This window comes from Nannospalax galili, unplaced genomic scaffold, assembly GCF_000622305.1.
Source record: "Nannospalax galili isolate Female #2095 unplaced genomic scaffold, S.galili_v1.0 scaffold598, whole genome shotgun sequence".
NCBI classification, from domain to species: Eukaryota; Metazoa; Chordata; class Mammalia; order Rodentia; family Spalacidae; genus Nannospalax; species Nannospalax galili.
Window position 1 is genome coordinate 948,241 of NW_008342423.1, and position 18,271 is coordinate 966,511.

Here is an 18,271-nt window from a genome sequence, read left to right on the forward strand (position 1 = left end):
ATTTCTTTTTGTGATATGGGTCTGTTTAAGCTGTTAATCTCATTAACCCCAGCACTTTGGGATGCCAAGTCAGAAGACTGATTTTGAGGCGAGCCTGGACTGCATAGTGAGACTGTTTTAAAAAACTGGGGTGGTGTGTGTGTGTCTCAATGTGGAGAGATGGCTCAGTGATTAAGAACTCTTGCTGTATAATCATAAGGACCAGAATTTGAATCCTAGCACCACCTAACAAACTGGGCTTTCTGTAAGTGCCTCTAATTCCAGGTCCGAGGGGTCCAGTGGACCTGCACACATTCTTATGCATACACACTTAAATAAAGATAATTTTAAAAAAATTTACAGGCTGGAAAGATGGCTCAGCTAATGAGCACATACTACTCTTGCAGAGGACCCAAGCTGGTTTCCTAGCTCCCATGTTGGGCAGGTTGCAGTCACCTGTAACTGCAGCTCCACAGACTCTGATGCCCTCTTCTGTACTCCTTAGGCAACTGCACTTGTATGTGCACATACCTCCCCAGCAATTAAAAATCTTTTGAAAAAATACAAAAGCCATCGATAGTGAGTAAAAGCCAGGAAAAACAAGAGGCCGTGGTCCGTAGAAATCGCAGAAAGCTTATATTTTGTTGGAGTAGTGCTTTTTTTTTTTTTTTTCCTTTTGAGACAGGGTCTCCCTGTAGCCCCAGCTGGCCTGTAACTCACTATGTAGATCAGGCTGGCCTTGAACTCACAGAGATCCGCCTGCCTCTGCCTCCTGAGTGCTGGGACTACAGGCATGCACCGCCGAGTAGTGCATTTTTTATGTTGTAGAGGTAATTGAAGAAATGAAAGGTTGAAATAGGAATATGAGTTAAGGATCTCTGAAACAACCAGATGAAGAAATGGGCAAAAATAGAATTTCTAGTTTTAAAGAATTAAATGAAGTTAAACCAGTTGACATACTTAAAGAGACTATGTGAAGTAAAAGATAGCAATGAAGTTAGTGCCAAGCTGGGTGAGGTGGCACGTATAATCATAGGACTGGGAAACTGAGAGATCAGTCTGGGCTACAGAGCTAGACCTCATTTCAGAACAAAGGTGATATTCCCAAGAATGCAACATAGAGATAGAAAGAGACAACATAGAACATTTGAGACAAACTCAAAGAGTTGTAACGTATAAAATCTAATTGAATTCCTGAAAGGAAGTAACTAAAAGGAAAGGTGAGACAAAGGTCAGTGAATGAGGTTTCTCCAGACTTGAGGAAAGAAAATCATCAGGTATTAGAAAGCTGGTGAATCTCAAGGACGATAAATAGAATTAGCCTTGACAATTCACAGTGAAATTGCAGAAAGCCAGTGACTGAGAAATCTTGAAAACAACTAGAACCAACAGATTGCTATAAAAATCTTTTACTTTAGTCTGACAACTGATTTCCCAGCTGTAGCAACATAAGCCAGAGGACTTTGGAATTCTGGCTTGGGTCTACTGAGAAAACAGCTGCCAGCCTTGAAATGTCATATTCATTTCAAAATAGTTATATTTTTTAATTTATTTATTATTTATTTATTTTGTATTTTTTGAGACAGAGTTTTCCTGTAGCTCCAGCTGGCCTGGAACTCACTATGTAGACCAGGCTGGCCTTGAACTCACAGAGATCCATCTGCCTCTGCCTCCCAAGTGCTGGGACTAAAGGCATGGGCCAAAAATAGTTATTTTTAGGCAAAATCCTAGAAGAGCATTTGCCTCCAACAGGAGATTCCAAGGGATGCAATTCAGACAATGAAAAATCAAATAGAAAGCTTGAGATGATATATGGTGGCCGCAAAATATTTGCATCAAGTAGATACTGTAGTTCACAGTGTACTGTTAGTGTATGTTTGTGTTGTTTCAAAATTTTTATCTTTAACTGAAGCTACTTTGCATGTATATTTGGATGTGCTTGTACATGTAGTATTTTATGTTGATTTAATTCTAGAAGTCTATACTATTGAAGTAAAAAGAATTTCTTTGTACATGTAAAAAACTTTTTTTTTTTTTTTAAAGACAGTTTACATTTCATTCAACAGATTGTGTTGACTTTATTTACAAATGAGTGTTTGGGCCAGTTTTAAATAACAAAGATTGACATTTCTTACCAGACTTTGATTTATTTATATCTTAGGTGAAAATGCTTCAATTTAGTTCTCTTGGTTTGATATTTAAATGCATTCTGAGTTTGAGCTCAGCATAGCCCTCCTTAAAAGCTCTGAATAGAAGTAAAATCTAATTGAAATGCATTCTTTCTAACAAAGCATTTCTAAGTTTGTAAAATGTAGTCTAATTTTTCTTAGTCTTTTTTTAGTTTATTAACAAATATATATTTCAGCTTGGTGTGGTGGCACACCCCTTTTATCCCAGCACTGGGGAGACAGAGGCAGGTAGATCTCTGTGAGATTCCAGGCAACCTGGTCTGATAGTGAGTTTCAGGCCAGCCAGGACTACATAGTAAGATCTGCATACTTCAGCCATTAAAGAAATTGTAAATTGGCTGTGCCTGGTGGTACACACCTTGAATCCCAGCACTTGGGATAAGGAGGCCAGTGGATCTGTGAGTTCGAGGCTAGCCTAGTCTACGTGGTGAATTCTAGGCCAGCTGGGGCTACAGGAAGACCCTGTCTCAAAAAGACCAAAAAAAAGAAAATAAAATGTTAATTGGGTGGGGGAGATATGTGTGAAGTCTTGCTGAGCAAACATGAGAACTTGAGTTCAAATCCTGAGAACCCATATAAAACATGTTACAGTAGCATGCATCTGTAATCCTAGTACTCCTACATTAAGAGGAGAGGCAGAGACAAGAGAATCTCCTGAAAGCTTGTTTGATAGCTAGTCTAGCAGTTGAGGCAGGAAGAGTGCTGAGTTTGATACTAGGCAGGGCTGCAATGTGAGGCTTGTCTCAAAACAAAACAAAATTGGAGAGATGGCTCAACGGTTCAACGGTTAAGAACACTGACTGCTCTTATGGAGGACTTGGGTTTGGTTCCTAACACCCACTTGGTGGCTAACAACTGTCTGTAACTCCAATTCCAGGAGATCTGGCATCCTCTTTTGACCTCTGCAGGCGTTGCATGACACTGGTGCACTTACATTTATGCAGGCGATACACTCATACACATAAAATAAAAATAATAACTGCCAGGCATAATGGTGCACGCCTTTAATCCCAGCGCTTGGGAGGCAGAGGCAGGCGGATCTCTTTAAGTTCAAGGCCAGCCTGGTCTACCATGCCAGCAAGGACTAAAGGAAGACCCTACCTCAAAAAGACCAAAAAATAAAAAAATAGTAAAACAAAATCAAACAAGCAAACACTAAGGAAGAAATGACAAATTTTTATTTAGTTTTTATTTAATTATGGAAGAAGACTACACCATCACAGTGCGGCTGCATCATTTTCTAGCTCTGTGTACTTCATACCAGTCAGCCAGCAGGGAAGAAGTAAATGTGTTTAAATAAAAACTTCATTTTAAAAGGGTATATGACTGTTGTTAAGAAATTCTGTGTTTTAATGTGATCTGAATGTAAGATGCCATTTTTAACTTTTTTTCCTGTCCTTTTGCTGTTTCAGGTGCAAGTGAAAGTGTAGGAAAACATATGCTTGAAGCTTGCAACAATAATCTGGAGATGGCAGTCACTATGTTTTTGGATGGTGGAGGAATTGCTGAAGAGCCCAGTACCAGTTCAGCAAGTGTCTCTACTGTCAGACCACACACAGAGTATGAATTTATTATTTATTGCTAGGAGTTAACCTTGTCTAAATTAAGTAGTTGCATTTGTATCAAAATTAGGTCAATTTTCTAGTTCGAATAAAGATTTAAGATTGAAAGCTCTGAAAAAGTATCCTGTGGGGAGCTGGAGAGATGGGTCAGTGGTTAAGAGCACTGGCTTCTCTTGCAAAGGACCCAGGTTGTGTCCCCAGTACCTACATGGCAGCAAACAACTATCTGTACCTTCAGTTCCAGGGAATCCAATGCCTTCTTTTGGCCTCCACAGGCATTGCATGCACAGGTGCACACTCATACACAAAGTAAAAATAATTATTTAAAAAAGTATTAATTACATTTTTAAAAGTTGATTTAAGAAGCATCATGTAGAAAGTTTTATATTTATAAACCTTAAATTCTCTAGAGCACTGTCATGTGTAGAGCATGTCAACCTCTCTCCTTTTTAGTCTTCAAAAGAAATGTTGTGGTTCCATGTGAAGTCTTACTGGTAAGCAGGCAAGCAACAAGCTACAGGATAGAGCTCCTTGGCAAGGAATGACCTGAGCCTGAGGTTTGTGTGCTCCATAGCAGACTGTTATGGCAACAAAAAAATTGTATAGGCTGGGAATTTAGCTCAGTAGAGTGCTTGCCTACCCTTCAAGAAGTCCTAGATTCAAGCCCTAACACTGAATAACAGATGTGGTGGCACACGCCTGTTGTCCTTGCACTTCGGAGGTACGGACAAGAGGATCAGAAGTTTAAGGTCATCCTCAGCAACATAGTGAGTTTGAGACCAGACTGGGATACATGAGACCCTGTATTGTTTGCTTCTTTTAAAATTTAAAAAAAAAAAAAACTTTTTGAAAAAATTTTATTTATTAATTTTATTTTATGTGTATGTGTGTATTGCCTGTATGTAGGTAAGTGCACCTGTGTCATGCAGTGCCCTTGGAGGTCAGAAGAGGCTGTCGGATCCCCTGGGACTGGAGTTCCAGACAGTTGCTAGCTGCCGTGTGTGTTGGTATTTGAACCTGGGTCTTCTGCAAGAACAGCCAGTGCTCTTAACTACTTAGCCATCTTTCCAGCCCCTTGTTTGCTTTCTTTTGATAAAACACAGTGATAAAACAATTAAGAAAACCAACTTGGGAAGGAAAGAGTTTATTTCATCTTAAAAATTATAGTCCATCATGGAGGTAAGCCAAGGCAGGAGCTTGAAACAGAAACTGCAGAAGAATGCTGCTTACTGGCTTGTTTTCAGGCTCATGTTTAGTTACCATTCATACACAGCCTATGCCCACCTGCTTAGGAATAGGGGCAGGCTCTCCATCAAATAGCAATTAAGAAAATTTCTACAGACACACCCACAGTCCAGTCCAATGGAAGAAATTCCTCTATTGAGGTTCCCTTTTCCCAGCTGTGTCAAGTTGACAACCAAAGCTAACTATGATACTCTGTAAAAAAGGAAAAAAAAAAGAGGAGCTTTTGCAGATTGGTGTTATTATTTTACCTATGAGGAAGCCAGCTCATAGCCATTTTCTCCTAGGCTCCACAGAGTTGAAGTCCAATAAAGTTCATATTTCCAGTTGTGCCTTTTCCTACATTGTCCCAGGAAAGTGAGTTGCCTAGAATTATTATTATTTTTTTTTTAAAGTCTTTTTGAGATAGGCTCCCTCTAGCCCCAGCTGGCCTGGAACTTACTATGTAGACCAGGCTGGCCTCGAACTCACAGAGAGCCTCCTGCCTCTGTAGTGCTGGGACTAAAGGCATGCGTCACCATGCCTGGCCACTTTGAAATTTTTTTGAAGACTGAGGTTGAAGGTATAGCTTAGAGATAGAATATGTGTGTAACATGCATAGGGCCATGGTTTAATCTGCAGCATTAAAAAGTAAGTATCCAATTGTGTTTTTAAAAAAATTCAAGGCCAGCCTGGTCTACATAGTGAGTTCCAGGCCAGCTGGGGCTACAGAGAGACCCTGTCTCAAAAAGACCAAAAAAGAAAAAATGTTCTAGTGCTTTATTCTTTAAATAGTTCCCTGACCAATTGTGAAAGGCACCCCTAGTTGTAGAATTGCATATATTTGATGTTTTAGGCCTTTATATTTGATCAGTGAGAGTTTGCAATAAATACCTAGCCCTTGGGCAAAATTTCAGCAGTCGTTTGAAAATATTAGACATGAAATTTGTTGGGATTATAAGTACAGGCCACTGTACTCAGATGGCCATTGGGGTTTTAAAAATTTATTTATTTTTATTTGTACAAGTGTTTTGATTACCAGTTTGTTTATTGGTGCTTGTGTAAGTGCCTGTAAAGGCCATAATCGGGCAACAGAGCTACCATGTAAGTGCTAGGCATACAACCTGAATTCTCTGGAAAAACAGCAAGTGTTCTTAACCTCTGAGAGTATGTCTCCAGCCCCTATTTGCTTGTTTTTTGAGATACTGTTTCACTGGGTAGCCTAGGCTGGTCCTGAATTCGTGATCCTCCTGCCTCAGTCTCCTGAGTGCTAGGATTATAGTGCTCCACAATGCCTGGCTAAATCTTTGGTATTTTAAAAAATGAAACTTTTAAAAGTGAGACTTTAATATTTCTAGGTTTTTTTTTTTTGGTAATTCTTATTGTTTATAGCATGAGATACTAAGCAAGAGTAAACCTTTCAAATTGAGCAGGCAGAAGGCCAGGGTTTATTTTATATTAAATATGATACAGATTTAGCTCCCAGTACCTGGAGACAGAGGCAGGTGGATCTCTGTGTGTTTCGGGCCACCTAGGGCTACAGGGAGACTGTCTCAAAAAGACCAAAAAAAAAAACCGCATAGGTTTTAAAACTCAGGTCACATACAAGTATAATCTTTCCTTTGTTGAATTAGTTCTACTATCTTACGAGTTTATTTTCTATTAATTTTGACCATTTATTTCAAGCATAATCATATTCTCCAACATAACTCAAAGTTTTAATAGAAATCTATATTGAGCTTGTTGTGGTAGGGTACACCTTTAATCCTCATACTCAGGAGGCAGACAGGCAAATCTCTGTGAGTTTGAGGCCAGTCTTATCTACAGAGCAAGTTCTAAGCCAGCCAGGGCTACATAGTGAGACTTTTCCTATCTTGAAAAGAAAAGAAATCAATTATAAAAACATGATTTAAGCCAGGTGTGGTAGTGCATGCCTTTAATCCCAACACTGTGGAGGCAGAGGCAGGCGGATTTCTGAGTTCAAGGCCAGCCTGGTCTACATAGTTCCAGGACAGCTAGGGCTACAGAGACACCTTATCTAAAAATAGGACAAAACAAACATAAATAAATAATAAAAATAAAAACATGATTTAGTTCATAGAAACTTTAATAATATGTTTACAGTTGATTTAGGGGAACATTAAATTAGTAGCATATACATTTTTAAAATTATGCCTAGAACTGGAGAGATGACTCAGCAGTTAAGAGCACTGGCTGTTCTTTGCAGAAGACTCAGATTTGAATCCCAGTACCCACATGGTGGCTAACAGCCATCTGTAACTCCCATTTTCAGGGGGATCTGACACCCTCTTCTCAGTGGGCCCTGCATGACATAGGTGCACCTACCTGCATGCAGGTATAACACTCAGACACATAAAAAGTTTTTTTAAAAATTTAAAAATTGAGCCTAAAAGTAACTAAAAAAAGACTTTGGTTCATAGCTTTTTTTTTTTTTTAAATCTTACTTTTACCTTTTTGAGACAGGATTTCACTGTATTTATTACAAGCTTCAGACTCCTAAGCTCCAGAGATTCTTTTCTGCAGTCTTCCAAGCAGCAGAGACTGTAGGCATGCCCTACCATGTCACCATGTTTCTTTGAATGAACATTTTTTCCTACTGCTGGATTATATTATGATATGGCTTAGATTGTTTATATTGCTAATTGATTAACATTTAATAGCAGCTTCTATTTCCTTAACTATAATTTTCTCTCTGCTTTACCTTTTCCTTTTCTCTCTTTCCATACTTTGTAGCTACCATTGTGAAATATTTTCAGATATATAGTACTTAAGTCTTACCTCTTAGGAACTTAAAAAAAAATTGTGTGTGTATGTGTCTCTCTTTCTGTGTTTGTGCATACGTACACAGTGTGGGTGCCTGTGGAAGTCAAAAGAGAATATTGGATCCTTTGGAGCTGGAGTTTCACGTGTTTTCGAGTCACTCAGTATGGTTGGTGGGATCTGAACTCCAGTCCTAATGGTTACAAAATAAGTCCTCTAACTGCTGAACTACCTTTCCATCCCTTATACTTAATTTATCTAATTGAAACATTTCATTGGATCGAAGTTTAGTGGGTAATTGTCTTAGAGTGAGGTAATTCTGTATATACCTTGTGAAATACAGTATACCAATAACAGAAAACTTTACTTAGATAAAAGATGTTTTATTAAAAAGCCAGGAGTGGTGATGTACACCTGTAATCTAATGTGTTGGGAAGTGGGGATAAGAAGTTCAAGGCCAGTTTGTGTTATAGGAAATCCCATCTTTAAAAAAAAAAAAAAATCTGGGCGTGGTAGTCATGCCTTTAGTCCCAGTACTTGGGAGGCAGAGGCAGGCAGATCTTTGTGAGTGTGAGGCCAGTCTGGTCTACGTAGCGAGTTCCAGGACATCTGGAGCTACAGGGAGACCCTGTCTCAAAAGACAGAAAAAAAAAAAAAAGCCAGGTGTGGTGGCATAGGCCTTCAGTCCCATTACTTGGGAGGCAGAGGTGAGCCTAGTCTACATGGCCAATTCCAGGCCAGCTGGGGGTACAGGGAGACCTGTCTCAAAAACAAACAAACAAACAAACAAACAAAAAAACCCCAAAACCCAACCAAACAAAACCAAAACAACTCTTGGGGGCCTGGAGAGATGGCTCAACAGTTAAGAGCTCTGGCTGCTCTTTTCTTTGATTCCCAGCACCCACATGGCAGCTATTAGCCATAGATAACTCTAGTTCCAGGGGAGTCAACACCCTCTTCTGACATGCAGGCAATACACATACACATAAAATAAAAATTATTTTTTAAAAAGCTTTTTTAAAATCATGCATTTTCTAGCTGGGCGTGGTGGTGCACACCTTTAATCTCAGCACTTGGGAGGCAGAGGCAGGTGGATCTCTGTGAGTTCAAGGCCAGCCTAGTCTACATAATGTTTCCTTAAGATAATTAATGGGCCTCTCCTTTTTCTTCTCCCACTCACCTCTATGAGATGGAGTCTTATTGTGTTGCACTAGACTGGACCACTTGGGTTCAAGCAATCCTCCTCTGTCAGCCTTCCAAGTAGTTGGTATTAGAGGAATAGATCACTGACCTCAGTTGGCCAGTTTATGTTTTGTTTTCTGTTTTTAAAAGATCTACTTATTTTTGCTCGGCATGGTGGTGTATGCCTTTAATTCCAGCACTTGGGAGACAGAGCTGGGTGGATCTCTGAGTTTGAGGCCCACCTGGTCTACTTAATGAGTTCCTAGTCAGATAGGGTTACATAGTGAGACCTTGTCTCCCACTCTTCCCCTCTCAGAAAATTTACTTATTTCATGTATTATGAGTGTTTTACCTGCATGCAATTGTACTGTGTGTGCAAGTGCTCATGAGGTCAGAAGACGGTATTAGAAGTCCTGGAACTGAAGTATGGATGATGGTGAGCCATCATGTGACTGCTGGGAAATGAACCCGTGTCCTCTGGGACACCATCAAGTGTTCTTAACCATTGATTGAACCATCTTATCTCTGTAGCTCCACGTGGGGTTTGGTTTGGTTTGGTTTGGTTTGAGACAGGGTCCCCTGTATCCCCAGCTAGCCTGGAACTCACTATGTAAACCAGGCTGGCCTCAAACTCACAGAGACCCACCTGCCTCTGCCTCTAGAGTGCTGCAATTAAGGGCATGTGCCACCACACCCGGCTCCCTTGGTTCTTTTTGATGAAATAATTAACTGAGTTTCCTTGTACAGATATATCTGTTCCTTCAGATTATTGAAATTCTGAAAATGAGCAATGACATGTTCAGGAAGAAAAAGTAGCTATGAGTTTTGGCGCGTGCTTATAATCCCAACACTTGGCAGGTAGACTTTTGCCATTGAACCAACAATGCTTAATTACAGCAATTGGGAGGTTGAGGAAGAAGAATCTCAAGTTTGAGACCAGCCTGGGCTATATAATGAGACTTATAAACACAAAAATGGGAAAGAGTACTTAACATAATTTTGAATTCTTTATTCTTCATTTATTTGACTTATTGTAGCTTTATCTGACTGTTGGTTCTTTAATTATAGGATGTTAGTGATTGTTGGCAAGTGACTATAGTTTTTTTCATAAAGTATGGCTTAGGATACCAAATCTTAGATATAAAAAGTAAGGCCTTTGCTAGATTTGATGGTACATGCTTGTAATTCCAGCATTCAGAAGGCTCAGTTATGACGTTTGAAGCCTGAGGGTGGGTCAGTTTGACCCTGGCACTGAAAAAAATGGGTAATTGCAGGACATAGGATACTAGAGTCTTATGATTTCACATAAATGAAAATCATTAGGTCTTAAATTGATTAGCTGTATGCATTTTTTATGCTTAATAATTTCTTTTTACGTTTGATTTATTTTGTGTGTATGTGGGGGGGTTATACATGTGGAGGTCAGTGGAAAACTTTTGGGAGTTTTCTCCTTCCACAATGTGAGTCCTTGGGATCGAAATCAGGTGGTCAGGCTTTTTGGCAAGTGGCTTTACTAACTGAGTCATCCTCTAGCCCCAGAATTGGCTTTTTAAAGATGTATAATTGGGTCTGGAAAGATGGCTCAGTGGTTAAGAACACTGGCTGTTCTTGGACTCGGTTTCGAATCCCAGCAGCCACGTGGCAGCTAACAACTGTCCATAACTCCTATTCCAGAGGGATCCATGACCTCTTCTGTCCTCTGTTTGCATTGATGACATGAGTGCACTTACCTACTATAAAATTTTTGTAAAAACGATGTTTCTCTTTTTCTTTTGTATACTAGGATATATTTAGTAAATACTCCTTTTTTTTTTCCTTTTGAGACAGGATTTTCCTATAGCCCCAGTAAGGTGTGTGCCACCACACCCAGCTCTATTCATTTATTTTTAATGTGTGTGAGTGTATTGCCTGTGTAAGTAGGTACACCTGTGTCATGCAATGCCCTCAGAGGTCAGAAGAGGACATCCGATTCCCTGGACCTGGAGTTTCAGACGGTTGTTACCCACATGTGGGTGCTAGGATTTGAACCTGGGTCCTCTGTAAGAGCAGTCAGTGCTCTTTACAGCCATCTTTACAGCCCCACTCTGTCAGTTTTACTTGATTAAAAGTATAAATTTTCAGAATTCAGGATAGGGCTGGGCATGATGTATCCGCCTTTAGTCTCAGCACCCTTGAGATCAAGACCGGCCTGGTCTGCATAGGGAGTTGCAGGCCAGCTGGAGATACAGGGAGACTCTGTCTCCAAAAAAAAAAAAAAATTGAAGAAAGAAAAGAAAATTGGGTAGGGACTGGAGAAATAGTTTAGCAGTTGAGATCATGTACTGCTCTTCCAGAGGAGCTGAATTCAGTTCTCAGTGATCACATCAGGTGGATCACAACCATCTGAAACTCTAGCTCCTCAGACATCTGATAAACTTCTGGCACATGCACTCACATGCACGTACAGACAGAATACACATTTATACACATAATCAAAAATAAAACTGAAAAAAAAATTCAGGTGTAGGATCAGGCTGAAGACATGGCTCAGCAGTTAAGAGCACAGTGCTCTTTCAGAGGACTCAAGTTCAGTTCCCAGCATGCATGTTGAGCAGCTCACAAGTGCCTATAACTCCAACTGCAGGGAATTCAATCCCTCTGGCATCCTCTGGCATCCTCTGGCACCTGTACTTTTCTTTTTTCTTTGTAAACCTTTTAGCTTTCCATGCTATATATTTTATTCAAGTTAAATCTCTATATGGAAAAAATCTACAGAGTATTTATCCTGATTACTGTGGTTTCTAAAAGTCATTAAGTCTTGTGCTCATTTCACTTATTAATTTGAATATGTTCCCAATAATTACAGGAAGAAAATAAGTGCCAGAAAAATAGTCATTATTTTATTTATTTTATGCCTGCCTCTGCCTCCCGAGTGCTGGGATTAGAGGTGTGTGCCACCACACCCAGCTAATATTTTATAATATTTTAATTTTTTATATGTATGAGTGTATTGCCTGTATGTTTGTAAATGCACATGAGTCATGCAGTGTCTGCAGAGGTCAGAAGAAGGTATCAGATCCCCTGGAACTGGAGTTGTTAGCCATCATGTGGGTGCTGGGAATTGAAATCGGGTCCTCTACAAGAGCAGTCAGTGCTCTTTAACTGCTGAGTCATCTCTCCAGCCCCAACAGCTTTCATTTTAATACCCTCCTCTTTTTTTTTTCAGAGAAGAAGTACGTGCCCCAATTCCTCAAAAGCAAGAAATATTGGTGGAACCCGAACCTTTGTTTGGTGGTAAGTTTACTTTATTTGCTTTGCTTTATTTGACTTTATTGTTGTCTAAGATTTTAATTAAATGATAAGAGATTTGAGGGCTATTCAGAGATTGTTACTGGTCTATAGAACCAGTTCTTACCTTCCATTTCTGTATTCCCCTCAGCAAAATTCTGTAATTTGTTCACAGAGAATGAAACACATTAACAGTTGAAAAATTGTTGCAGGTCAAAAAGGAGGATATTTATCAAAAACAATTGCTGCATGTTAATGGAAATGAGTATCATTAGATTTTTTTTTTTTTTTTTTTTTTTGGTCTTTTTAAGACAGGGTCTCCCTGTAGCCCCAGCTGTCCTGGAACTCACTATGTAGACCAGGCTGGCCTTGAACTCACAGAGATCCACCTGCCTCTGCTTCCCGAGTGCTGGGATTAAAGGCGTGATCATTAGATTTTTTTAAAACCCTCAATTTTATGTTTTTATGTGTCTTTCTGAATGCTTGACTGATATGTCTTTATTGTTTTGATATTGGGCTCCCCTCCCTTTTTGAGAGAAGGTTTCACTTTGTAGCCCTGGCTGTTCTGAAACCAGGCTGGTTCAAACTCACAAATATCTATCTACCTTTTTGCCTCCTAAGTCCTAGAACTAAAGATGTGCTACCATGCCTGGAACCTTTGCTCTTCTTTAGTTTCTAAAACTATGTTCCTCTTTTGAATAGAAGAGAACAATAATCCTTATTCCATGCAAAAGTTTTTGATAGCCATCTGGGTGCATGAGAAAAACCAGGACATTTAATCAATTTTAAAGAAAAGTAATAGTTTAATAAGCACTTATTTCCCTTTTGTGAAGCAAATATTGTTAGATAATTAATTGGTTAAAAAAATAGAAAATAGGTTGGGTGTAGTCATGTACACCTTTAATCCCAGCACCCAGGAGGCAGAGGCAGGTGGATCTCTGTCAGTTTGAGGCCAGCCTGGTCTACATAGTGAGTTCCAGGACAGCTGGGGCTGCAGGGAGACTGTCTCAAAAAGAACAACAACAAAAAAAAAAGAATTTTACAGCAATTGGGCAGACATATGGCAACTTTGTATTGTATTGAAAACAATAATACAGAGAAATTGTTTGAAACATGAGGATAAGAGGCTTCATGTTTTATAGAAAATCCAGGATAGAAAAGGAGAAAAGTTTCTAATAAAAGGATTAAGAAATAAACTGCTATCTTTTGATTTAAATAAACACCTTACTTAACAGTTTTTGTAAACTTGGTCTTTAACTGTCGGCTTCCTTAACTTGGACTTTACTTTTTAGTTTTTGAGATAGGGTCTCACCATATACTCCTGATTGGCCCTGAACTTGATATATATACCAGACTGGCCTTGAAGTCACAGAGACCTACCTGCTTCTGCCTTCCTAGTGCTGGGATTAAAAGCATATGTCACCATGCTAGAGTTTGCCTTTGAATAAAATAAAAAGAAATAGAGTTATCCATTGGTTCTAGGCCCCTCCCCCTTTTGTAGCTCTAATGGAGCTTAAGTCTCCCATATAGGATATCGTAGTGTTTGTATAGTCTCTACTGACATCCTCTTTTTTTTTGGTCTTTTTGAGACAAGGTCTCCCTGTAGCCCCATATTGCCTGGAACTGGCTATGTAGACCAAGCTGGCCTTGAGTTCACAGAGCTCCACCTGCCTCTGCCTCCTGAGTGCTGGGATTAAAGGCATGTGCCACCATGCTTGGCTATAATTTTCAGCTCTAGATTATAATACCCAATATGATGTAAATGCTTTCTAAGATTTATTTTTATTTTATGTGTATGAGTTTTTTATCTGTATGTATGTAAGTGTACCACATGTGTGCAGTGCCTGAAAGAGGCCAGAAGAGTGCATTGGATCCCATGGAACTGGAGGCACAGATGGCTGCTAGCCACCATGTGAGTGCCAGGAACTGAACCTAGGTTCTCTGTACCAACAACAAGCACTTTTAACCACAGAGCCATCTCTCTAGCCCTTAAATGCTTTTTTTTTAGATTTTAAAAAAGTTATTTTTATTTTATGTGTATGAGTGTATTGTCTTCATGTAAGTAAGTGCACCTGTGTCGAGCAATGCCTGAAGGAGGTCAGTAGAGAGGTAGAGAGTGTTGGATCCCCTGGAACTGGAGGTATGGACGGTTGTTAGCTGCCATGTTGTTGGTGCTGGGAATCAAACCCAGGTCCTCTGCTCTTAACACTCCCTGCCCTGCTCAAATGCTTTTTAAGTGGTTGTTCTATTGCTTAGGGAATAATGACAAGAAAAAAAGCTGTATATGTTCAACACAGGTGAATTTTTGCAGTGCTGGGGATTAAATTTAGGGCCTCACATGCTAGGCAAGTACTCCACTAGATGTGGAACCCACAGATACTGAGCATGGATTTAACTTATATAGATTGAGAAATAAAGAGAAAATGATAAAGTAATATTAGAGTATAATAATGCTTTCTGGGCTATTCAAGTCAAGCCAATATTTTATTAAATAGTCCAAGTGTAATAAAGCATAGCTCTTTTTTTAAAAATTTTATTATTTTTATTTTATGTGTATGCATGTATTGCCTGCATGTAGGTAAGTGCACCCAAGTCGTGCAGTGCCCGTGGAGGACAGAAGAGGCTGTCGGATCCTCTGGGACTGGAGTTAGGGACAGTTGTTAGCTGCCATGTGGGTGCTGGGATTCGAACCTAGGTCTTCTGGAAGAAGAGTCAGTGTTCTTAACTGCTGAGCCATCTCCAGCCCCAAGCATCGCTCTTTTTTTCCCATAGAAATGGTATGAATGGATTTTGGAGATGGAAAGTCATACTCTTTGAAGCTTTATCTTCCATTATTGAAAGGAATAAGGCAGGATTTTTGAGTGGATAAGAGTACAGGAAATGAATTCTCTGGGCCAGTGAGATGACTGAGTAAAGGTACTTGCTGCCAAGCCTGATAACCTGAGCTCAACCTTCCACATGGTGGAAGGAGAGAGTCAACTCCAACAAGTTGTCTCTAACTTACATATATTTTCGGTGAAACTTGTGCATGCACACACACATATTCATAATAAATAAGCAAATAAATAAATGTAACTTTAAAGAAAGGAGAAAAATGTTTTAAAATTAATTTTTGTTCTCTTGTTGAACAGTTCTATCTGAAACCACGCTTTGCTTAATATTTACTTCCAGGTTATACAATGAAGAAGACATTTAGGAAGTTAATCTTAACTTTCATTGTTATACCTTATAACTTTATAATCTAACTTTTAAAAAAAATTGTATTTATTTGTATGTTTGTATATACCATGTGTGATTGGGTACTGACAGAGGGCAGAAGTACTAACAGGCTAGAAGAAGAAGTTGGAGTTAGAGGCAGTTGTGAGCCACCTGGCATGAGTGCTGGGACTTCAAGATCTCTGGAAAAGCATCTCAGTTCTTAGCTGCTGAGCCATCTCCACCTAATTTAACTTAAAAAAAAAAATGGTGTTGAGTATCAAACACAGACCTCATATATTATAAGGCAAGTACTCTATCACTGAGTACTCTATCACCTTCAATCCTTATACTTTGGTAGCCCACCCCCCCTTTTTTTCATTGTCATGTGTTTATAGTATATGTGTATCTATAAACATTTTGAGTGTGTATTGATATGTACATCCATGTGTGCACGTGCATGTGGAAGCCCAAGGCTGATCTTTGATCACTCTCCCACCTTATTCATTGAGGCAGAGTCTTTCAGTCAAACCCAGAGGTCACGCTGGGCATAGTAGTGCATACCTTTAGTCCAAGTATTCAGGAGGCAGAGGCAGGTGGATCTCTGTGAGAGCAAGGCTAACCTGGTATACACAGTGAGTTCTAGGCCAGCTGGGTCTATAGGAAGACTGTACCTCCAAAAGTAAACAAACAACAAAAGAACCAAACCAAACAAAGAAAACCCCCAGCGCTCACAGATATGGCTAGTCTCCCTAGCCAGCTTGCTCTGGGGATTCCCTCTCTTCATTTTCCAAGGCTAGAATTACAGGTGAACTGCCATGCCCAGAAGGCATTTTACTTAGGTTCTGGGGATCCAAACAAGACTCCTCTCATACTTGCACAGCAAGCACTTTAATGACTGACACCATCCCAGCCCTAATTATTCACCTACAGGTTAAAAATCTGGGAGGTAGTGATGGACAGCTTCATTATAGACAGTACTGTTATACCTGAGTTAGTCATCTTGAAAAGAGGGAACAATTTATTTTGACTCCTGAGTTTGAGAGGCTTCAGTCTTTTCAGGGTTCCATTGCTTTTGAGCTTGTGTCAAGACAGTAATACATCATAGTGAAAGCAGCATATGTTGGAAGAAGCTGCTCAGGCAGCCAGGAAACAAAAAGAAGAGGAAATTGGAGTCCCATGCTCCCTTCAGGGGCATACCTACAGTGGCCTACCCACAGTGGCCAAAACTCCTACTGGATCACACCTCTCAGAGGCTCTACTGTCTCCTGATAGTGTGAGCTTGGAAACCAAGCTATTAACACATGGACGTTTCAGAAGAAACCTACCTAAACCACAGGGAGGAGGATCTCACAAAGCAAATGAGAGCCAAGTCTCTGAGACTGCCTGTGACACAGAACAATGGGTTTTATTGGGACAGAGTGTAAAGAGCTGACAGTTAAAATTTCAGCTTCCACTTTGCAGAAGCCTTTAAGGAACCACTACTAGTTGAATTTTGGTGTAGTATCAAATAATAATATTCATGATTATCTAAAAAGAAGACATTTCTTACTCCTGCATTTCCATATGGGGCTGGATTTGAATATTCTTCCTACATGTGAAGTAAAAGATTAGCAGTAAATTTACAATTACTTAGATGATCTGAAAATCCCAGGTGTTTTCTCTTAAGCCAGATTCTGACAGATTTATTTAGGAAAATGTGAAATAGTGTTGCTCTTCTCACTAAATTGTTGCTGCTAGTTCTTCTGTTAGTCCCTTGTACTGAGCATGGCCCCTAAGGTTTTCCTTATACCTGCTAAGCCAGCCCTCTACCACTGTACTACATGCTCAGTTCTGAAGCTCCTTTTGGATCTCTTTTAACTCTTTGTAGCTGGGTCTTTTTGGCCTCAATGAACCACTCTACTATGTGGTCAGGATAATGCGTACCGAACGCTGGTGTTCACTTGTGGTAAATGGTTTGCAAGAGCAAGGGAACTACTTGGAGTAATGGTCCTGGTGCTGATAATGTAGCTTGAGAAGTTAGGATGGTTATTAGCCACCATGTGGGTACTGGGAACTGAATCCAGGTCCTCTGTCCTCTGCAAGAAAAGTCAGTGCTCTTAACCTCTAAGCCATCTCTCCAGTCCTTCATTCTAACTCTTATATGTAAAATTTAAAGATTGAATAGTATGCTCTGTCCAAAAGAGATATGATGGTTCAGTTTTCTGTTACTGAACCATTATGTAATAATAGGAACAATTCTTTCTTTGAAAATTCAAGATTTTTTCCTTTGGTGTTTATAATTCTGCATGTACACCTACCAACTAAGACATCCTTAAATTTTGGGGTGTAGAGCTTATTTAAGTCTAGGGCTGCAGCTCAGTGGTAGAGCACTTACCTAGTATGCTTGAGACCTAGGGTTTGATTCTTACCAAAATATTAATAATAGTAATAGTAGTCTGGGTATGGTGGTGCATGCCTTTAATCCTAGCACTGGGGGAGGCAGAGTCAGACAGAGCTCTGAGTTCAAGGCCAGCCTGGTCTACTTAGTGAGTTCTAGGCCATCTAGTGTGACACAGTGAGGTGCTGTTTCAAACATCCCCCACCCAAATAATAATAATAATAATAACAACAACAACAACACTTCTTACCAAAAGAACATTTTCAACACTTGAGAGGTGGAGGCAGGAATATTAGTTCAAGGCCACCCTCAGCTACATAATGGATTTGAGGCCACCTTAATTTTATTTTTTATTTGTACAAAAGATGGTTGGATGTTATGTATTAATGACTTGAGGTTTTTTGTTTTTTTTTTTCTTTTTAATTTTAAATTTGGGGTCAGGTCATGTATATACCATTTTTACTGAATAAGCCATATCACCTGCCCTGCTTTTTTTTTTTTTTTTTTTTGAGACA

General features: G+C 39.6%; 1 protein-coding gene across 1 annotated transcript in view; it reads left to right on the top strand.

Moving 5' to 3' along the window:
- Ubxn7 (UBX domain protein 7) overlaps positions 1–18,271 on the top strand; it is an 86,722-nt gene that overhangs the window by 24,830 nt on the left and 43,621 nt on the right. Inside the window, exons 2-3 of the mRNA XM_008838526.3 lie at positions 3,581–3,728; positions 12,120–12,187. Of these exons, the coding sequence (XP_008836748.1) occupies positions 3,581–3,728; positions 12,120–12,187 (216 nt within the window). The remainder of the gene's footprint in view (positions 1–3,580; positions 3,729–12,119; positions 12,188–18,271) is intronic.